At 43.9% G+C, this 22,224-nt stretch overlaps 1 protein-coding gene across 7 annotated transcripts in view; it reads left to right on the top strand.

The window, feature by feature from the left end:
- ppfibp1b (PPFIA binding protein 1b) overlaps positions 1 to 22,224 on the top strand; it is a 51,908-nt gene that overhangs the window by 10,856 nt on the left and 18,828 nt on the right. For 4 of the 7 annotated variants that reach the window (XM_014125367.3, XM_014125368.3, XM_014125370.3 and 1 more), the window contains exons 2-9: positions 9,847 to 9,931; positions 11,202 to 11,413; positions 13,117 to 13,206; positions 15,388 to 15,501; positions 15,650 to 15,769; positions 20,224 to 20,316; positions 20,595 to 20,687; positions 21,900 to 22,017. In XM_014125367.3, the coding sequence (XP_013980842.2) occupies positions 9,868 to 9,931; positions 11,202 to 11,413; positions 13,117 to 13,206; positions 15,388 to 15,501; positions 15,650 to 15,769; positions 20,224 to 20,316; positions 20,595 to 20,687; positions 21,900 to 22,017 (904 nt within the window). In that variant the 5' untranslated portion in view covers positions 9,847 to 9,867. The remainder of the gene's footprint in view (positions 1 to 9,846; positions 9,932 to 11,201; positions 11,414 to 13,116; positions 13,207 to 15,387; positions 15,502 to 15,649; positions 15,770 to 20,223; positions 20,317 to 20,594; positions 20,688 to 21,899; positions 22,018 to 22,224) is intronic. The other 3 variants (XM_014125372.3, XM_014125373.3, XM_014125374.3) reach the window with 1 other exon arrangement.

Genomic DNA, 22,224 nt, shown 5'->3' on the forward strand with positions numbered 1-22,224 from the left:
TTAGTGTAAATAGCAACATGTTGGCATACTGGCACTGTGTTTGTTGCACGTACATTGGCATATAGAAATGGGGCACTTATAATAGAGAGCAATATAATAGATTTTTTGGGGAACCAAACTTACAGTAGAAAAACATCACTAGACCGCAGCGAATACTGCTGTACGAGACGGTACTGAATAGCAAGAGATATTACATTTACATTTTTTTACATTTTAGTCATTTAGCAGACGCTCTTATCCAGAGCGACTTACAGTAGTGAATGCATACATTTCATAATTATTTTCTCCGTACTGTTCCCCCGTGGGAATCGAACCCACAACCCTGGCGTTGCAAACACCATGCTCTACCAACTGAGCCACACGGCATGAGCTAAATAACTTTTGTGACTGAAAAGATCCAGGTAACCTCCAGTGCTCTGTCACTTAGCAATGTTATTACCTTCTGTCCTTCACCCTCAGTACAGCAGTCTGGCGTTGCTATTTCCTGTGCTGGGGAGTGCATTACGCCTTGGAGCTAAGAGGAGAATATTATAGAGTAAGAAAGCAAGGCTCAGAATTGGTCAAAAAGTCTGCGTGTTCAGTGTCGTTAACTGGGGAAAGGTGTTTAGTCAAGGCATATGAGTCAACTCGAGATCAAATCCTAAAAGGGAAGCAAGTCTTTCTACAACTCTTTAAATGACATCTTCGGTAGATCCAGCACTGGCTGAATCAGAGGTTTGTATGTTTATGAGTATCTTTAGATTTGCATTTATTTTATTGTCAACTGGATAAACATTACTGTCCTTCACTGGCTGTCTGATGCTACACATAGGAATTGGTGCCAACATCGTAAAGTCCTCTTTCCTATACAGAGCACTTTACTGCCAGAGAAACAATGCATCGCAACCCGTCTCAGCTCGATCTCTTGGAAGTCAGAGCCAGAGTTGCATGGCTGCCATAAATGCTTATTTTCTTCCCCAGATGAGTGGCCCTCAGGACAGTGTTTTTCTGCAGCATGTACCAGGAGATGGGTTTCTCTCTGTTAGGCAGGCAGGCAGAGTTCAGCGTATGTCAGGGTTGTGTTCATCAGGGCACACAGCGGAAAACGTTTTAAAACATTTCTCAACTGAAATGAAAATGAGCATTTCTTATTGGACAAGTCCAAGTTGTCCCTCTCTTTTTCAGTCCATTTTCTTCTGTTTGGTGCCTGATTAAATATGACCTGGGACTAGCGTAGTGCTCTGTGCTGTGCAGAGGATGGGTTGTGATGCTTTCTCAGCCTGAAGAGCCCAAAACTGATGGATCTGAAAAGCCATTAGTGAGAGTCTCTCTCCCTTCTTTCCCTTGAGCTCATTACTCTGCCCCAGTGGATTGCATGCCAGAAGTTTCCTCTTGAGGACAAGAGTGTTTGTGAGTGACTGTTGAATAATGTTTTTACTCAGTAGAGTACTGTAGGTCTGAAAAGCATATTCAGTCAGACAGCTGCCATTACTGTGCAGTGTGTTGTGGCTTGGTATTGTCATTGTGATTTCTTGCACACGTTCTTAGTCTTTGTAAGCTTGTCAGTTCAAAACCCTTTCAGCGTCAACAATAGCTGATTGTGTCTTCTTGCACTTAGTAGAAGTGGCGCTTATGGAACACACAGAGACTTGATGTGCGTGGCAGGGTTTCCATTAGGAAAAAGTGGTGCCGTACAACATGCCCGGGAAGCAACCAATAAAACTTCATTTTCAAACATTTGCCAACATGCAATACAGTACCAGTCAAAAGTTTGGACAAACCTATTCATTCAAGGGTTTTTCTTCATTTTTACTATTTTCTACTTTGTGGAATGATAGTGAAAACATCAACTATGAAATAACTCTTTAAAGTTGCCACCCTCAAATGCTGAGCACTTGGTGGATACGTTTCCTTCACTCTGCAGTCCAACTCTTCCCAAACCATCTCAATTGGGTTGAGGTCTGGTGATTGTGGTGGCCAGGTCATCTGATGCAGCACTCAGTTACTCTCCTTCTTGGTAAAATAGCCCTTACACAGCCTGAAGGTGTGTTTTGGGTCATTTTCCTGTTGAAAAACAAATGATGGTGCCCCTAAGTGCAAACCAGATGGGATGGCGTATCACTGCAGAATGCTGTGGTAGCTATGATTGTTAAGTGTCCCCTGAATTCTAAATAAATCACTGACAGTGTCACCAGCAAAGCACCCCTACACCATCGCTGCTCCTCCTCCATGCTTCACAGTGGAAACCACACATGCGGAGATCATCCGTCCATTGCTCGCGTTTCTTGGCCCAAGCAAGTCTCTTCTTATTGGTGTAGTGGTTTCTTTGCAACAATTCGACCATGAAGGCCTGATTCACGTAGTCTCCTCTGAACAGTTGATGTGTCTGTTACTTGAACTCTGTGAAGCATTTATTTGGGCTGCAATTTCTGAGGCTGGTCACTCTAATGAACTTCACCTCTGCAGCAGAGGTAACTCTGGGTCTTCCTTTCCTGTGGCGGTCCTCATGAGAGCCAATTTCATCATAGCGTTTGATGGTTTTTGCAACTGCACTAGAAGAAACTTTAAAAGTTTTGAAAATGTTACACATTGACTGACCTTCATGTCTTAAAGTAATGATGGATTGTTTCTCTAATTTGAGCTGTTCTTGCCATAATATGGACTTGGTCTTTTACCAAATAGGGCTATCATCTGTATGCCCCCCCCCTACCTTGTCACAACACAACTGATTAGCTCAAACGCATTAAGAAGGAAAGAAATTCCATAAATTAACTTTTAACAAGGCACACCTGTTAATTGAAATGCTTTCCAGGTGACTACCTCATGAAACTGGTTGAGAGAATGCCAAGCGTGTGCAAAACTGTCACCAAGGCAAAGGGTGGCGACTGAATAATCTCACATAAAATATATTTGGATTTATTTAACACGTTTTGGTTACTACATGATTCCATGTGTTAGTTTTTATGTCATCACTATTATTCTACAATGTAGAAAATAGTAAAAATAAAAACTTGAATGAGTAGGTGTGTCCAAACTTTTGACTGGTAGTCTACACTGAGTGTACAAAACACAAAGCTCCTTCCATGACATACACAAGCTATCATCCGTTATTGGTTTCACTTGACAAATAACGTTTGTCACATGCGCCACGTCACGTGTAAAACTGAAAGCTCGATCTACCACTTTTAACCACGGAAAGAGGTCTGGAGATATGGCTGAATGTGTAAACATTGTAGTTATTTGCTCCGCAAGGCAATCAAACAAGCCAAATGCCGATACAGGGACAAGGTGGAGTTGCAATTCAACGGCTCAGACACATGACGTATGTGGCAGGGTCTACAGGAAATCACTGACTACAAAAACAGCCACGTCACAGATACCGACATCACGCTTCCAGACACACTAAACACCTTCTTTGCCCGCTTTGAGGATAATACAGTGCCACCGTTGTGGATCGCTAACAAAGACTGCATCCCCCTCTCCTCCTCAGTGGCTGAGTAAAACATTTAAACTTGTTAACCCTCGCATGGTTGCTGGCCCAGGCAGCATCCCTAGCCGCGTCCTCAGAGCATGCGCAGACCAGCTGGCTGGTGAGTTTCCAGACCTATTTAATCGCTCCCTATCCCAGTCTGTTGTCCCCACATGCTTCAAGATGGTTACCGTTGTTCCTGTACCCAAGAAGGCAAAGAGAACTGAACTAAATGACTACCGCCCCGTGTCATCATGAAGTGCTTTGAGAGGCTTGTCAAGGATCATACCACCGCCACCTTACCGGCCACCCTAGACCCACTTCAGTTTGCATACCACCCCAACAGGTCCACAGATGACGCAATCGCCATCTCACTGCACACTGCCCTATCCCATCTGAACAAAAATAATACATATGTAAGAGTGCTGTTCATTGACTACAGCTCAGCATTCAACACCATAGTACCCTCCAAGCTCATCATCAAGCTGGAGGCCCTGGGTCTCAACCCCTCCTTGTGCAACTGGGTCCTGAACTTTCTGACGGGCCGCCCACAGGTGGTGAAGGTAGGAAACATCTACACTTCGCTGACCCTCAACACTGGGGCCCCACAAGGTTGTGTGCTCAGCCCTCTCCTGTACTCCCTGTTCACCCACGACTCCGTGGCCATGCACGCCTCCAACTCAATCATCAAGTTTGCAGTCGTCACAACAGTAGTGGACTTGATCACCAACCATGACGAGACAGCCTACAGGGAGGAGGTGAGGCCACTCGGAGTGTAGTGTCAGGAAAATAACCTCACTCAATGTCAACAAAACAAAGGAGATGACCGTGGACTTCAGGAAACAGCAGAGGGAGCAACCCCCTATCCACATCGATGGGACAGTAGTGGAGAAGGTGGAAAGTTTTAAGTTCCTCGGGGTACACATCAGACACTGAAATGGTCCACCCACACAAAGACTTGTGGTGAAGAAGGTGGTCTGCACAACACATCACCGGGGGTAAACTACCTGCCCTCCGTGACACCTATAGCAGCCGACGTCACAGGAAGGCCGAAAAGATTAGCAAGGACAACAACCACCCGAGCCACTGCCTGTTCACACCGCTATCATCCAGAAGGCGAGGTCAGTATAGGTGCATCAAAGCTGGGACCGAGAGACTGAAAAACAGCTTCTATCTCAAGGTCATCAGACTGTTAAACAGCCATCACTAACTCAGTGATTTGGCTGCTGCCTACACTGAGACCCAATCACTGGACACTTTAGTAAATGGATCACTAGTCACTTTAAACAGTGCCACTTTTAAATAATGCCACTTTAATAATGTTTACATATCTTGCATTACTCATCACGTGTATACTGTATTTTATACCATCTACTGCACCTTGCCTATGCCACTCGGCCATCGCTCATCCATATACTTATATGTACATATTCTCATTCACCCCTTTAGATTTGTGTGTATTAGGTAGTTGTTGGGGAATTGTTAGATTACTTGTTAGATATTACTGCACTGTTGGAACTAGAAGCACAAGCATTTCACTACACTCTCATTAACATCTGCTAACCATGTGTATGTGACCAATAAAATTTGATTTGAATACAACAGGTGTAGATAGACCTTATCTTGAAATCCTTACTTACGAGCCCTTAACCAACAGTTTTTTTTAAAGTAATACAAATTAGCGAAATAAAGGAAAAATAGTAACACAATAAAATAACAACTAGTCTATATACAAGGGGTACCTATACCGAGTCAATGTGCTGTGATACGGGTTAGTTATTAACATGTATGTCGGGGTAAAGTGATTATACATACAGTGCATTTGGAAAGTATTCAGACCCCTTCCCTTTTTACACATTTTATTACGTTACATCCTTATTCTAAAATGTATTAAATAATATTTTTTCCTCATCAATCTACACACACTACCCCATAATGACAAAGCCCAAAAATGTTTTTTAGAAATTTTAGCAAATTACAAATAAAACGGATACCTTATTTACATAAGTATTCAGACCCATTGCTGTGGGACTCGAAATTGAGATCATGTGCTTCCTGTTTACCTTGACCATCCTTGATGTTTCTACAACTTTTGCTGCAGGAGGGACTGGTGCACTTCACAAAATAGATGGCTTCATGAGGAAGGAAAATTCTGTGGATATATTGAAGCAACATCTCAAGACATCAGTCAGGAAGTTAAAGCTTGGTTGCAAATCGGTCTTCCAAATGGACAATGATCCCAAGCATAGTTGTGGCAAAATGGCTTAAGGCCACAAAGTCAAGGTATTGGAGTGGCCATCACAAAGCCCTGACCTCAATGGCATAAATTTGTGGGCAGAAGTGAAAAAGCGTGTGCGAGCAAGGAGGCCTACAAACCTGACTCAGTTACACCAGCTCTGTCGGGAGGATGGGCCAAAATTCACCCAATTTACTATGGGAAGCTTGTAGAAGGCTACTCGACACGTTTGACCTGCTCCTCTGCTCCTCACTCTCCTTCATATCTCATAGTGGGAATGGGGCCTAATAGCATATTTCCCTTGACCTTGAAGAGTTCATGGTCTTTTTTGTATTGTGCTGAGTCAAGTGCAGTCTACTGTGGCGAGTGAAAAAGACAAAATAAAATACTTTTTTTAGCTGATTTTTGCCGTGAGTCAAGTCTGTTTCAATCTCCAATCTCTCTCTGTAATCTTTAAAGCTTTGAACGTTTTGCAGCTAACATAAGTGAAGATGCAACTTTTTAGAAAGAAAAGTGACTGACTTTTGTTGTGCTTTATGACAGTTTTGTGTCACTGATGTTCATTGTCTTGGTGACATGATTAGGCTAGTTCTATTTTTCGTCATGAGTTTTGGAATATTTTTTTCCTTTTTAAATGACTTCAAACGTGGGCCTGATACAAATCCAAACTATTTAGAAAAACGACTGCTTCTGAAAGTTACTAAATAAAGATTTACTAGGAACTCTGGAATTACATTTCTGGGACAGAGAAAAGATAAAAGGGTGTTAGCAACTCTTGAAAGTGTTTAACAGAAATCCTTTGAATGACTTTAAAATGACTGATTAGCCCCAAATTATGTATGGAAACCTTTTGGGGGGTAGCATTAGCAAAGCACACATTTTTGTGCTCTTCTGATAATGGCAGCTAAATACTAATTTACTTAACACAGCTCTTTAAGTTAGTGTGAAGTTAATTTCAGGCCTTCTCTCAAAAACCTAGGCAGAGATTTTTGGTTGTTCGCTACTATAGCCTAAATCATCTCAACAAAATCTCTAATTTACACAATTTGCTGAAGATATGAATGACTCATAAATCATCTGATAACGATAATACAACATTGTAGGTGTTTTCAACAGCATTTTCAACACTGTAGCAGGGAAAATCCTGATGCATTCATTGTATGTGTTTTCCATAAGGAAGATGTTGACCACAGGAATGCTGAAATGACAGTGGTAGGTGGCTGGGTGGTTTCCATAAAAGTAGAACAGTGTTACGCCCTAACACATTGGGGTCCTCCCCCCAGGAAGTGAGTCAGCAGCCAGTGAAGGAAAGCTCTCAGGAGTGGAGTTTTTCTTGGCCCATACCATGGAGAACACTGCACTGTGTGAGTGTGTCAGTGGGAAGGGTAAAGGGGATACTTAGTCAGTTTTACAACTGAATGCATTCAACTGAAATGTGTCTTCCGCATTTAACCCAACCCCTCTGAATCAGAGAGGTGTGGGGGGCAGCCTTAATCGACCGTGATTGTCTGAGAAGCAGGCAGAACCTTATGGACTCAAATTGGAAAGCAGTGTCGTACTCATGCAAGACTGTTGTAGCTCAAAACATAAATTCTATGAGAATGTAGTTTTGGCATAGAAAAGGTCTGTATTGTTAGTGATGAAGAGTCTCTGTGTGTGTGTGTGCCTTTTGATCAGGAAGCTAGACTGAGAGAATGGCCATGCTGTGCTTTTTGGGCCTTTCTCCAAGCTAGGGCCCAGAAGATGTTTCCTCACTGGTCTCCAAAACAAAGTGTCCAGTGTCCATAGCGGTGGCTCACTCACTGTGCCAATAAGTGGGGTAAATGGCTTAATTATTATTCTAAATGTGTGTCCAATGACCCACGCCTGACAGGGTAACCTAGGGAACACAGGAAGGGCTTAACATTGGCCAACATTTCACCTTAAGCACAAGAAGGAGATCATATTTCTCGTTTGGATGTTAATTTGGGTGGATAGATTATGAAATGACAGGCTTATCAACACAGCTCCTTATTGAGGTGTACAGTCAGGAGCTGCTGCTGGGGCTTTAGGACTGCTCTGGATTTACTACATGGCTGCTCAAAAGCTGTTCAGATGTTTGATACAACTGAATCCAAAGATATCTGGCTATTTGTGTTTTCCAAAAGAGAACCTTTAACTATGCACAACATTATTTTTACAACATGATTCTGTTCCAGAATGCCCTGCACTTATTTTCTTTATACTTTTTATTATTTCCAGTTCCTTGTTTTGCAGCCCTTGTATACACACAGAGCCACTGTAATACTGTAGCTTATTTATGACGACTGACGTTTACGGTGTTGTGGAGACAAGTCCATGTGAAATACAGACTATTTACAGAATACAGATCTATGAATGACATTTCTCTAAGATGATGATGCTCCATTTGTCACGTCTCCTCCATGATATGACGTTATTAACTGTAAGTCTACACTCGCATATTTCTGTCTCCTCAACAGTTGTCTACTTAGTGTAAACTATTCTACCCAACCATGTGTTTTCATGACCGGCTATGTTGTCAGCAGCCATGTATGACTAAGAGGAATCCTTTAAGTTCTAATAGTATTCTTCTTGTTGCTACCATGTTGTCATTTGGTGTTGCTACCATGCTGTGTTGTCTTAAGTCTCTATGTAGTGTTGTGGTGTCTCTCTTGTTGTGATAATAAATATATATATATATTATTATTTTTATCCCAGCCCCCATCCCCGCAGGAGGCCTTTTGGTAGGCCATCATTGTAAATAATAATTTGTTCTTAACTGACTTGCCTAGTTAAATAAAAATAGCCAAAACCTAGCCATGTTTTTTTATGTTCTTGCGCATTCTGGTTCTTAGCAATCTCTTAGAATGGCGCTTGTGTCAGCAACCCAGTAATTATATTTTCCTGTGAAACACTGACGATAAGAAAGTGTTGCATATTTCTTAGCAGGAATTTCCTCCCCTCACTTCCTACCTTTTCAAACTCCATAGAGTTTGTTTTTTAAATGTATTTATTTATTCTTTTTATTTTTTTTAAGACTTCAAAATCTCTTAAGCTCTTGCTCTAGTGATGTGGAGATTACGTCTAAGTAATAAGGTGTAAGTAGACCTACAAGCCTATACCTATGGCCAGCAGTTTTTCCTGAGCTTTCACGAGAATTTTCAATCCCAATGATAATAACTAACAATCAATAAGCTTTGACCAATCTCCGAGGTTTGTAAGACCCTGGGTTTAATAATAATTAGGCAAAGACTCAGCTTATGCAAAAGGTCCGTAAAGTTTATTCACGAGAACGTTCTGAATACAAAATACAAAGAACATGTCATTTTATAACTCACTCCCTCCCTACTTACGTGCATTAACTACACACAAACAGTAGATGGCCTACGCACATACATACACACGAACAGTAGGTGGGATGTATCCTTTCCAATAGTTCTCACCACTGTTTATCACTACCAAGCTGGCAGTTCCATTCCCCCGAGATTAGAGGGACCTTGATGGGACTCCCTTTCCTGCCGTAAGTTTCTCAGAGTTCTAGCCAGGTCAGGTCATACACAGTTTAATTGTTCTCGGTATTTTCTTAGTCACACACATTTCTACTTGTCTCGACCAAACCTTATTAGACTGAGTTTATCATTCTAATTCATTATACATGTTACAGAATCTAATTATTACTAATAGTTACATTTGTCTAATTATTCGTTATATATGTTACATAATGTCATAATTACGTTTCAGGGTGGAATTGTTTAGTCATTACCTTTAGACATATAAATTCCCTTATCACCTGACCACGGCTCAGTTGGTAAGAGCATGGCACTAGTAATGCCACGGTCATGGGTTCCATTCCACAGGGATCACATACAAAAAATGTATGCACTCACTGCAAAGTAAGTCAATCAGTGGAGGCTGCTGAGGGAAGAACGTCTCAAATGGAATGGCATCAAACACCTGGAAACCATATGTTTATAGTATTTGATTCAATTCCACTGATTCCACTCCAGTCATTTACCATGAGCCCTTCCTCCCCATTTAAGGTGCCACCAACCTGTGAAGTCAATAAGTGGCATGTATTGCCAAACCCTAGTGGGTCAGGAAAAACTCCTAGCCCTTAATTACATATAGCTTAATGGTTCATTGTCCCTTTTCTTTCTCCCAGGGTGCCCACTGAGTGTTGAAGATGATGTCTGATGCCAGTGACATGTTGGCAGCAGCCTTGGAGCAGATGGATGGGATAATAGCAGGTAAGAATATCTGTCTGTCACTGCTGTGTTGGCATGCTGAAGAACAATGACTGATCTCTCAGTGGCGCAACACTATCGGAGTTGGATAGTTAGACCTGGGACTGTGTTAACAAAGAGTCTGAGTAGTAGTGCTGATTCGGGATCAGTTTGGCCTTTTGGATCATAATGAATAAGATTATATGGAGGGGTCGGAGAGCTGATCCTAGAGCAGCACTCTTCCTCTGAGACACTTGATACATACAGAAATTAATTTACAGTACAATATGCCTTTCTCAATGCTCACTGAAGGATTAATGGTCATACCTGGCCCAACCAGTGTAGCTCTGCAACACACATTTCAAGAGGCAGAAGAACATTTTTAGACTGACTAATTAACTGTGAATACCAGATCATTATGATGATCACACTCTCAGGCTAGTTTGAGCAAGTACTATCCCCTCATGTCTGTATCCCTAATGTTAACTGTTTTTGATGATCATGTTTTCAGGCAAGAACTGCTATGTCAGGCCATTCCCTAAAGTTTTTTTCTTCAAGAAGTGGACATTTCCCATTGTGGTTTGATAGATGAATTCACCACGTGGCAGTTAAATGTATTACTGTAGCTGATGGGGATAAATGTGAAGCCCATCTCAGTACTTCAGTATGGCTGTATTAGTACAGTAATGTTAATGCACAGAGTCAGCATGGACAAGCTTTAAGGCTAATCTTATTTTATGCATTGGGTTAATTATAGGCCTGACATTTCAGTTAACTGTCCGATCACATGATGTCTACGTTTCCCAAGTAACTCTAGCCTTTCTTCTGTCCTCATTCAAGCTCTTTCTCTCTGTCTTGCTCTCTCTCTCTTGTTCTCTTTCTCTTTCTGTCTCTCTTTCTGTCTCTGTCTCTCTTTCGCTATCCCACTCTTTCTCTGGCCTGTAGCTGTGTTTCCCTGTAGAGTTTCGTGTGTAAATTAGCTAGATTTCCTCACTTGTCGTGTCGGCTAGTTCCTGTAATGAGGAGCAGTGACGTAATGGTATAACCGAGAGTTATTTTCACTCTACTCTAGAAATGCAGGGCTGTTGTGAACCTGTTATACATTGCACAGAATGTCCTCTTTCTTGGGCTAAAATACAACATAGTCATTTGATGAAGTTATAACATTTAATAGACCTTATAAATGACTGAACTTCTTTCATGGGGAGGCTAACTGCAAATAGAGCATCTTTCTCCATCTTTAAAGTATGGAAACTGTTTAATTGAGTGTTCCCCCCCCCCCCCCCCCCCCCAGGTTCCAAGGCTATGGACTACTCTAACGGGCTGTTTGACTGCCAGTCGCCCACCTCTCCCTTCATGGGCAGCCTGCGGGCGCTGAACCTGCTGGAGGACCTCCGGGGCGTGCTGGAGCTGATGGACACAGAGGAGAGGGAGGGCCTGCGCTGCCAGATCCCTGACGCCACCGCAGACAGCCTGGTGGACTGGCTGCAGCAGGGACACCTGATGGTGAGACCAGTCAAAAGTATTGCACTATATAAGGAATAGGGGGCTGTTTCAGATGCATCCACCCATGATGTTGATGATACATCTCTGTGGTTGAATGTGCTGTATCACAGTGTGGGGACTGCAAAGTCTTCCTGGTTTCGCTGGTGCTAAAATGTACTTTATCTAGCACCTTCTCAAAGCCATGTGTATGAAATCCTTTGTCACATCTAGTGATTAGGGAGAGACACACAAATCTGTGATGAGAGGACTAAGAGAATGTCAGACGTACTGTAAACCGACATGTTGCATTCATTTAAAGTTCATGTTCAGCTCCAATGACATCCCTCATCACATTAGTCTCCACAGCGGTGTCGTGTTACGGCTGGTGTTTGTCCAGACATGTCACGGAATGTGTAAATATAGGCCTGCTGTTGCTGTGTGGTGATTTACGGTGTGATAAGGTTAGATCCACAAAGGGGACCTCTGTTGTTGTGGTGTCCCTCCTGTTATTCCCTCCTGTGTCACTGCAACAACAACATGCCTGAGACTCGTCTGGTGGGGAATCTGGGATGGTACGTTGAGCTCTACTGCTATTTAAAGGAGAAGTATGTTATGAGGGGATACATTATCACAGACATTTCCTGGTCAGTTTTAGCAGCAGAGTAGTAATATATAAACTCTCTAAATGTTGGTTGGGGTTGAAGCTCCATTGGGCAGCCAGAGGATCTTGCTCTAGAGCAACAAGCCAGCACACCCTTATCAAAGGCAACTGGTAAAAACGTTGATTCTTTGTGCTGACTAATAGTATATGAATGATTAAGCCTATAATCTCTTCGTTCCATTCTGTGTTGCAGCTGTTTTACAGCAGAAATGTTTCTGGAACACTGAGTTCAAACTAACTATGTGAAGCCCATCTGGCCATTTACCTGATCGTCTTGTTCGCAGTTCTTCAGCCTGTCCTTGCTTTGAATGTTACAAGAACACCTCTAATATGAGGCTCCAATCTCCGGGAACAGGTCCTCGGAATTTACAAAGCAAACATCTCCCTGAACTCTTAGAGTATGCTGTAGTCAGTATTCTCCTGGAAATGGGAGATAAAAGCCAGGGTTTGTGACAGACCGCTGTGAGAAACAACCCACTGATGTGGTGGGAACCAACTGCTTGCTGCAGAGACCACTGGGATCTAGGATCTGGGCCAGGGAAATGCCAGAGCCTGTGTGTACACCAGTAACTCTCAGCTGAAACCCACTCTGTGTGTACGTTAGTCTCTTCAACCATTTAAGGTGTTGCAGGCAAAGGAAAGGGCAAATGCAACATCAATCACACAAAGCTGTCACTCGAAAGACTCTTGTGCGATTTGTTGTCTGATAATTGTCTGTGTTTAAGGCACTTCAAATATGCCGTGTTCACCCTATGACAAACTCCAGAGTACCGCAGTGACCAATGGTGCCACAGCACCGCTCTTTAGCGTGATCTGACTGGATCTTGACACATTAAGCACTGAGCATGTCATAAAGCTTTACCAGTATAATAGAGGCTTCATCTCAGAACCCAAAACCACCTCGTGTCCACGCTGTCCAGCTACTCATAACTTGATGAACATTTATGTTTTAACAGTCTATCACAAAATACTATTGGAGGCTGTATGTTAACACTCACAGACAAATCCCAAGAGCTACTCTTTCACTGACTCTTAATGTTGTCTTCTCTGTGCCTGCCTGCAGTCCAATGGTCACCACATCTCCATGGGTGGGGACCTCTACCAGGAGAGACTGTCTCGGCTGGAGGGTGACAAGGAATCCCTGGTGCTTCAGGTACTGTACACAACAACATGTCATAGTTAGTAGCCATCTTTCCCAGGCAGCATTAATGGCTCATTTAAGGGCGTTACAACAAAACTGATTGTCAGTAAGTTACCTTTTTATTGTAATGAACTTAGCTTTGTCCCAGAACTGATTTTACTTAAAATAGCCAATTTACAATTATGTTTGGCATGACAATGACCATAACCTCCTAACCTGCTACCAAAACCTGCGGGCTCTCCTTCACCGCAACCAACGTGAGTAAAACATTTAAACGTGTTAACCCTCGCAAGGCTGCCGGCCCAGATGGCATCCCTAGCCGCGTCCTCAGAGCATGCGCAGACCAGCTGGCTGGTGTGTTTATGGACATATTCAATCAATCCCTATCACAGTCTGCTGTTCCCACATGCTTCAAGAGGGCCACCATTGTTCCTGTTCCCAAGAAATCAAAGGTAACTGAGCTAAATGACTATCGGCCCGTAGCACAACCTTCTGTCATCATGAAGTGCTTTGAGAGACTAGTCAAGGATCATATCACCTCCACCCTACCTGACACCCTAGACCCACTCCAATTTGCTTACCGCCCCAATAGGTCCACAGACGATGCAAACGCCATCACACTGCACACTGCCCTAACCCATCTGGACAAGAGGAATACCTATGTAAGAATGCTGTTCATCGATTACAGCTCAGCATTTAACGCCATAGTACCCTCAAAACTCGTCATTAAGCTTGAGACCCTGGGTCTCGACCCCGCCCTGTGCAACTGGGTCCTGGACTTTCTGACGGGACGCCCCCAGGTGGTGAGGGTAGGAAACAACATCTCCACCCCGCTGATCCTCAACACTGGGGCCCCACAAGGGTGCATTCTCAGCCCTCTCCTGTACTCCCTGTTCACCAATGACTGCATGGCCATGCACGCCTCCAACTCAATCATCAAGTTTGCAGACGAAACTACAGTGGTAGGCTTGATTACCAACAACGACGAGACGGCCTACAGGGAGGAGGTGAGGGCCCTGGGAGTGTGGTGTCAGGAAAATAACCTCTCACTCAACATCAACAAAACAAAGGAAATGATCGTGGACTTCAGGAAACAGCAGAGGGAGCACCCCCCATCCACATCGACGGGACAGTAGTGGAGAAGGTGGAAAGTTTTAAGTCCCTCTGAGTACACAGCACGGACAAACTGAAATGGTCCACCCACACAGACAGCGTGGTGAAGAAGGCGCAACAGCGCCTCTTCAACCTCAGGAGGCTGAAGAAATTTGGCTTGTCACCAAAAACACTCACAAACTTTCACAGATGCACAATCGAGAGCATCCTGTCGGGCTGTAATCACCGCTTGGTACGGCAGCTGCTCCGACCACGACTGTAAGGCTCTCCGGAGGGTAGTGAGGTCTGTACAACGCATCACCGCGGGCAAACTTCCTGCCCTCCAGGACACCTACACCACCCGATGTCACAGGAAGGCCAAAAAGGTCATCAAGGACAACAACCACCCGAGCCGCTGCCTGTTCACCCCTTTATCATCCAGAAGGCGAGGTCAGTACAGGTGCATCAAAGCTGGGACCGAGAGACTGAAAAACAGCTTCTATCTCAAGGCCATCAGACTGTTAAACAGCCATCACTAACATTGAGTGGCTGCTGCCTACATACTGACTCATCTCTAGCCACTTTAATAATTAGAAATTGGATGTAATAAATGTATCACTAGTCACTTTAAACAACGCCACTTTATATCATGTTTACATACCCTACAATACTCATCTCATATGTATATACTGTACTCCATACCATCTATTACATCTTGCCTGTGCCGTTCGGCCGTAGCTCATCCATATATTTATATGTACATATTCTTATTCATTCCTTTACACTTGTGTGTGTATAAGGTTGTTGTGAAATTGTTAGATTACATGTTAGATATTACTGCACGGTCAGAACTAGAAGCACAAGCATTTCACTACACTCTCATTAACATCTGCTAACCATGTGTATGTGACCAATAAAGTTTGATTTGAGGAATTGACTATACAGCACATACACATATCTGGGACCAGGCTTTAATGAACTTGGTGTAGTAACTCAACTTCATTACTATGCACCATAGTTATGTTAATGTTAATATTGTAATTACTCTCTTACTACACAGGTATAAGAGCAACTTAGTCTTACCCATGTGTTCCTGTGCAGGTGAGTGTGTTGACAGACCAGGTGGAGGCGCAGGGGGAGAAGATAAGGGACTTGGACATGTGTTTGGATGAGCACCGGGAGAAACTGAACGCCACTGAGGAGATGCTGCAACAGGTCAGTTTGGAGGAGAACGGCCCCTGAACATGGGGCTCTGTTGAAGTTATGTTATTGTCACCACTGCTGAACAGCAAAACCAGGCAAGCAAGGCAAGCTCTGTGCGTGTGTGTTGACTATATTTAGTCTGTGTTTTGTGGTTTCACAGGAGCTCCTGTGCAGAACGGCTCTGGAGACTCAGAAACAGGACCTGATGGCTGAGGTGTCCAACCTGAAGCTGAACTCATCTGAGACGGACAGACTGCACTTTGACTTCAGCGACAATGAGGTATGGAATGGGAGGCCTCTGCTTTAGGATTGATTCTTCTTGCAGTCTTTCTCTCTTTCTCTCTCACTCACACACACACACACACACACACACACACACACACACACACACACACACACACACACACACACACCCTTTCTTGCTGCCTGAAAACTGTGTGGGGAGGGGAGGCTTATGTCATCATGTGTTCAAAGCCACAGTGTGTTGGGGCAAGTAAAGAGACTGTTCAATGCCAAGAGAATGCCAGTTACCATGGCCAGGGGCACTGGAATTGTGCCTTGTTTGAAAATATGCATGAGTTGCTCTTACACAAATGTCTGGCATTTGGGTTTTGATAATGGGGAAATGTGTAGATTTGACTTACCTCTGGATGTGTGGTGGCCAACAAAGACCAAAAAGGTTGTTCATATCTTGTTTACACGGCAGTTCGGAGCAAAGCAGAACAGCTCTGGGATTTCTACTGTCCCTGTAAGGTAGTCGCTCATCACATTTATTCTTATTTCACCTTTATTTAACCAGGTAGGCAAGTTGAGAACAAGTTCTCATTTACAGTTGCGACCTAGCCAAGATAAAGCAAAGCAGTTTGACACATACAACACAGAGTTACACATGGAGTAAAACAAACATACAGTCAATAATACAGTAGAAAATAAGTCTATATACAATGTGAGCAAATGAGGTGAGAAGGGAGGTAAAGGCAAAAAAAGGCCATGGTGGCGAAGTAAATACAATATAGCAAGTTAAACACTGGAATGGTAGATTTGCAGTGTAAGAAAGTGCAAAGTAGAAATATAAATAATGGGGTGCAAAGGAGCAAAATAAATACAGTAGGGGAAGAAGTAGTTGTTTTGGGCTAAATTATAGATGGGCTATGTACAGGTGCAGTAATCTGTGAGCTGCTCTGACAGCTGGTGCTTATAGCTAGTGAGGGCGATAAGTGTTTCCAGTTTCAGAGATTTTTGTAGTTCGTTCCAGTCATTGGCAGCAGAGAACTGGAAGGAGAGAGCGCCAAAGGAGGAATTGGCTTTGGGGGTGACCAGAGAGATATACTTGCTGAAGCGTGTGCTACAGGTGGGTGCTGCTATGGTGACCAGTGAGCTGAGATAAAGGGGGACTTTACTTAGCAGGGTCTTGTAGATGACCTGGAGCCAGTGGGTTTGGCGACGAGTATGAAGTGAGGGCCAGCCGACGAGAGCGTACAGGTCGCAGTGGTGGGTAGTGTATGGGGCTTTGGTGACAAAACGGATGGCACTGTGATAGAGTGCATCCAATTTATTGAGTAGGGTATTGGAGGCAATTTTGTAAATGACATCGCTGAAGTCGAGGATCGGTAGGATGGTCAGTTTTACGAGGGTATGTTTGGCAGCATGAGTGAAGGATGCTTTGTTGCGAAATAGGAAGCCAATTCTAGATTTAACTTTGGATTGGAGATGTTTGAGTGAGTCTGGAAGGAGAGTTTACAGTCTAACCAGACACCTAGGTATTTGTATTTGTCCACATATTCTAAGTCAGAGCCGTCCAGAGTAGTGATGCTCGATGGGCGGGCAGGTGCAGGCAGCGATCGGTTGAAGAGCATGCATTTAGTTTTACTTGTATTTAAGAGCAGTTGGAGGCCACGGAAGGAGAGTTGTTAGGCATTGAAGCTCGTCTGGAGGGTTGTTAACACAGTGTCCAAAGAAGGGCCAGAAGTATACAGAATGGTGTCGTCTGCGTAGAGGTGGATCAGAGGCTCACCAGCAGCAAGAGCGACATCATTGATGTATACAGAAAAGAGAGTCGGCCCAAGAATTGAACCCTGTGGCACGGCGCCCCCAGAGACTGCCAGAGTTCCGGACAACAGGCCCTCCGATTTGACACACTGAACTCTATCAGAGAAGTAGCTGGTGAACTAGGCGAGGCAATCATTTGAGAAACCAAGGCTATTGAGTCTGCCGATGAGGATGTGGTGATTGACAGAGTCGAAAGCCTTGGCCAGGTCAATGACTACGGCTGCACAGTATTGTTTCTTATCGATGGCGGTTAAGATATTGTTTAGGACCTTGAGCGTGGCTGAGGTGCACCCATGACCAGCTCTGAAACCAGATTGCATAGCGGAGAAGGTACGGTGGGATTCGAAATGGTCAGTAATCTGTTTGTTGACTTGGCTTTCGAAGACCTTAGAAAGGCAGGGTAGGATAGATATAGGTCTGTAGCAGTTTGGGTCAAGAATGTCCCCCCCCCTTTGAAGAGGGGGATGACCGCAGCTGCTTTCCAATCTTTGGGAATCTCAGACGACACGAGAGGTTGGAACTGGAAGGAGGTGCTCTTATTTTCCATGGACTTTAGTGTCCCAGAACTTTTTTGAGTTTGTGTTGCAGGAAGCAAATTTCTGCTTGATAAAGCTAGCCTTGGCTTTTCTAACTGCCTGTGTATATTGGTTTCTAACTTCCCTGAAAAGTTGCATATCACGGGGACTGTTCGATGCTAATGCAGAACGCCACAGGATGTTTTTGTGTTGGTTAAGGGCAGTCAGGTCTGGAGAGAACCAAGGGCTATGTCTGTTCCTGGTTCAACATTTCTTGAATGGGGCATGCTTATTTAAGATGGTGAGGAAGGTATTTAAAAAAAATAACCAGGCATCCTCTACTGACGGGATGAGGTCACTATCCTTCCAGGATACCCGGGCCAGGTCGATTAGAAAGGCCTGCTCACTGAAGTGTTTCAGGGAACGTTTGACAGTGATGAATGGAGGTCGTTTGACCGCTGACCCATTACGGATGCAGGCAATGAGGCAGTGATCGCTGAGATCTTGGTTGAAAACAGCAGAGGTGTATTTAGAGGGCAAGTTGGTTAGGATGATATCTATGAGAGTGCCCGTGTTTACGGCTTTGGGGTGGTACCTGGTAGGTTCATTGATAATTTGTGTGAGATTGAGGGCATCAAGCTTAGATTGTAGGATGGCTGGGGTGTTAAGTATGTCCCAGTTTTGGTCACCTAGCAGCATGAGCTCTGAAGATAGATGGGGGGCAATCAGTTCACATATGGTGTCCAGAGCACAGCTGGTGGCAGAGGGTGGTCTATAGCAGGCGGCAATGGTGAGAGACTTGTTTTTAGAGAGCTGGATTTTTAAAAGGTGAAGTTCAAATTGTTTGGGTACAGACCTGGGTAGTAGGACAGAAATCTGCAGGCTATGTCTGCAGTAGATTGCAACACCGCCCCCTTTGGCCGTTATATCTTGTCTGAAAATGTTGTAGTTAGGGATGGAGATTTCAGAGTTTTTGGTGGGGTTCCTAAGTCAGGATTCAGACACGGCTAGGACATCCGGGTTGGCAGAGTGCGCTAAAGCAGTGAATAAAACAAACTTAGGGAGGAGGCTTCTAATGTTAACATGCATGAAACCAAGGCTATTACGGTTACAGAAGTCATCAAAAGAGAGCGCCTGGGGAATAGGAGTGGAGCTAGGCACTGCAGGGCCTGGATTCACCTCTACATCGCCAGAGGAGGAGTAGGATAAGGGTACAGCTAAAAGCTATGAGAATTGGTTGTCTAGGACGTCCTGAATAGAGAGTAAAAGGAGCAGGTTTCTGGGGGCGATAAAATAGCTTCAAGGTATAATGTACAGACAAAGGTATGGTAGGATGTGAATACAGTGGAGGTAAACCTAAGCATTGAGTGATGATGAGAGAGATATTGTCTCTAGAAACATCATTGAAACCAGAAGATGTCATCGCATGTGTGGGTGGTGGAACTGAGAGGTTGGATAAGGTATAATGAGCAGGGCTAGAGGCTCTACAGTGAAATAAGCCAATAAACACTAACCAGAAAAGCAATGGACAAGGCATATTGACATTAAGGAGAGGCATGCTTAGCCGAGTGATCATAAGGGTCCAGTGAGTAGTGAGGTTGGTTGGGGTCACGGCGATTCAGACAGCTAGCCAGGCCATGGGTTGCAAGCTGGCAGAAGATGGTCTGTTTTTAGCCACCTCGTGCGTTTCCGTCGGTAGATTAGTGGGGTTCCGTGTGGTAGAGGGGACCAATCCAATTGGCAAAATAGTTATAGTGGCCCAAGAAAATTGTCCGATAGACCTATGATATGGTCTCCGTGGGGATCAGTAGTTGGCCTTGGAGTATGTGGGAGAACGTTCTGTATTGGCTTATTTTGATAAGAAAAAGCAAAGCTGCACACTCGAATCACTCCGATGTGATATGTCTAATAAGCGGACAGCTAAGCTGCCTTCTTCAGGGTTCAAAATATTTATTTTGATCAAATGAAAACCATGGCCAAGTTTTGACGTATCTTAAGTAGCGCATGAGGAACAAGCAGTCTTACCATTTAGTTTATCAAGCCATCGGGGTGACTGTTGTAGGACTCCTTTTACTTTTGAGAAATTCTCTGATTGAACAAGCATGTTGTATGCAGCTTCCCTCCTTCCCCAGTACACTGTGGGTAATGCGGTCTTTCTCTCCCCTATCAGGACATGGTTCTGGAGATGAATGAACTGAGGTACAGAGTGACTGAGATGGAGAGTGAAAGACTACAGTATGAGAAGAAACTGAAATCCACTAAGGTGAGTTATCATGTGGTCCTGTGGAGTAAGCTTACCTATACTGCAATATGTAAGCATGAATGATTCATTCTGCGAAAAGAAATCTACCTCCAGAAGGAAAACTTTTCCCTATAGCCTAAATTTCTTCTTTACACATATATCCTCTCTTCTTTCTTTGACTATTTTTCAAATCTTGAGTGTCCCCTTCTCCTCCTCCTCCCCCTTTTGCTGTCTTTTCTTTCATAACATCTCTTTTTCTCTCTCTTTCCTTGGCTTACCTCTTCCTCCACCGCTACTAGTCATTAATGGCCAAGCTTTCTAGCCTGAAAATCAAAGTGGGCCAGATGCAGTATGAGAAACAGAGGAAGGAAAACAAACTGCAGGCCCTGAAGGTTGGCTTCTCCCAGGGTTTCTGCTTGTTGCCATCTGATATGGGGTTTTGGCCTTGTTTTTGTGTGTTCAGTTTTTTTTTGTTTTTACATATTTCTAGCCAAGATTAAAGGTGTGTTAGCAGAAAAAGACAAACTCAACTGACTTATCATAGAAAACAATCGAATTTTCCAAATGGTTAAATTGATGTGCTTTTTTTGGTGCCGGTAGGAAAAGCTAAGCACTTATACATACAAATTTAAACATATCCTGAAATACACCACTTCCTTTAGGTGACATCCACAAGACACCAATTTAAGCATATAGCACATTTAATGTAAACCACAGGTATGTCTTCATTTTGGCCTTTTGTGACCTCTTTTGGAAGTCTGTTTTGCAGTTTCTTTCATTTTTTTCCTCCCTCCCTCTTTCTTATGGATGAAATGTACTTTCTCTGTTTTGTTTTGAAATAATTCCTGCTTGATGTTCTATCCCATGACATTTTGACACTAGCCAGGTCCCAGATCTGTTTGTTGTTTTGCCAACACCTGTGGTCAATGGATTTGGCAAGACAGCACAAACAGGCCTGCAACCAGGCTATTAAGACACTACCATGTAAAATGGCTCCTCCCACACTTGATGAGACATCAACCACCCCAGACTCCCGCACTGACCCCCACATCCCCACCTCCTCCCTTAGTCACACCTGTTCTGGGTGTGTGTGTGTATTATTGTCTCTGCCTGTCAAGTCAGCATCTGAATGTTTGTGTTGTGGTTTGTTTGTGATGGTGGGTGTTTGGTAAGGATGGCGGTGGGAGAGGGGGCGTTAAGTCAGTGGCCATGTTCCTGGCTGACTACATTGCAGAAGCCTGCCAGATCTCACAACACCTGGATAAGTGGTTAACATATCGGTTAACCACACCATAGTTATTGGGTGCGTTCCTCTGCCCAGGTGTTGCTGATGCATGCCAGAATTTACATCAGCTAACCACGTATGTTATAGCAATCTGGTGACTGACGGCACAGTCGATGACATGGCACACAACCATTGGTTGATGCAATGCAACGTCAAAGCAGGGGAACACGACCATTCTCTTGCTCGACTGCGCAGTTGATGACGTGGCACACAACCATTTGTTGATGCAATGCTGCAGTACGTCTGCAATGTAGTTGGCCTGGAATGCAACCAGTGTTTTTGTGAGGATGTCGCTGACTAACTGTTGTGTGTTGAGCAGGAGGAGCTGGCAATGCTGAGGAGGCATCTGGAGGGAAGAGACAGAGAGCTGAGGAGGTTACACGACGAGACTGGGTTCAGAGGCATCACACCGGTTGGAATGGACAGTGGAGACAGAGGTGAGATCATGGGCCGCAGTTGACTTTTTCTCTGTCTCTGTCTTTACTCAATGGGCCGGTTTCCCGGACACAGATTAGGCCTAGTTCTAGACTAAAAAGTATGCCCAATGGAGATTCTCCATTGGACTCGGCTAAATCTGTGTCTGGGGAAACCCACCCTGTAAGACACATGTACCAGTTCCATTAAGCAAAGATAACATTTTGGTC

This window comes from Salmo salar, chromosome 10, assembly GCF_965601325.2.
Source record: "Salmo salar chromosome 10, fSalSal1, whole genome shotgun sequence".
NCBI lineage: Eukaryota > Metazoa > Chordata > Actinopteri > Salmoniformes > Salmonidae > Salmo > Salmo salar.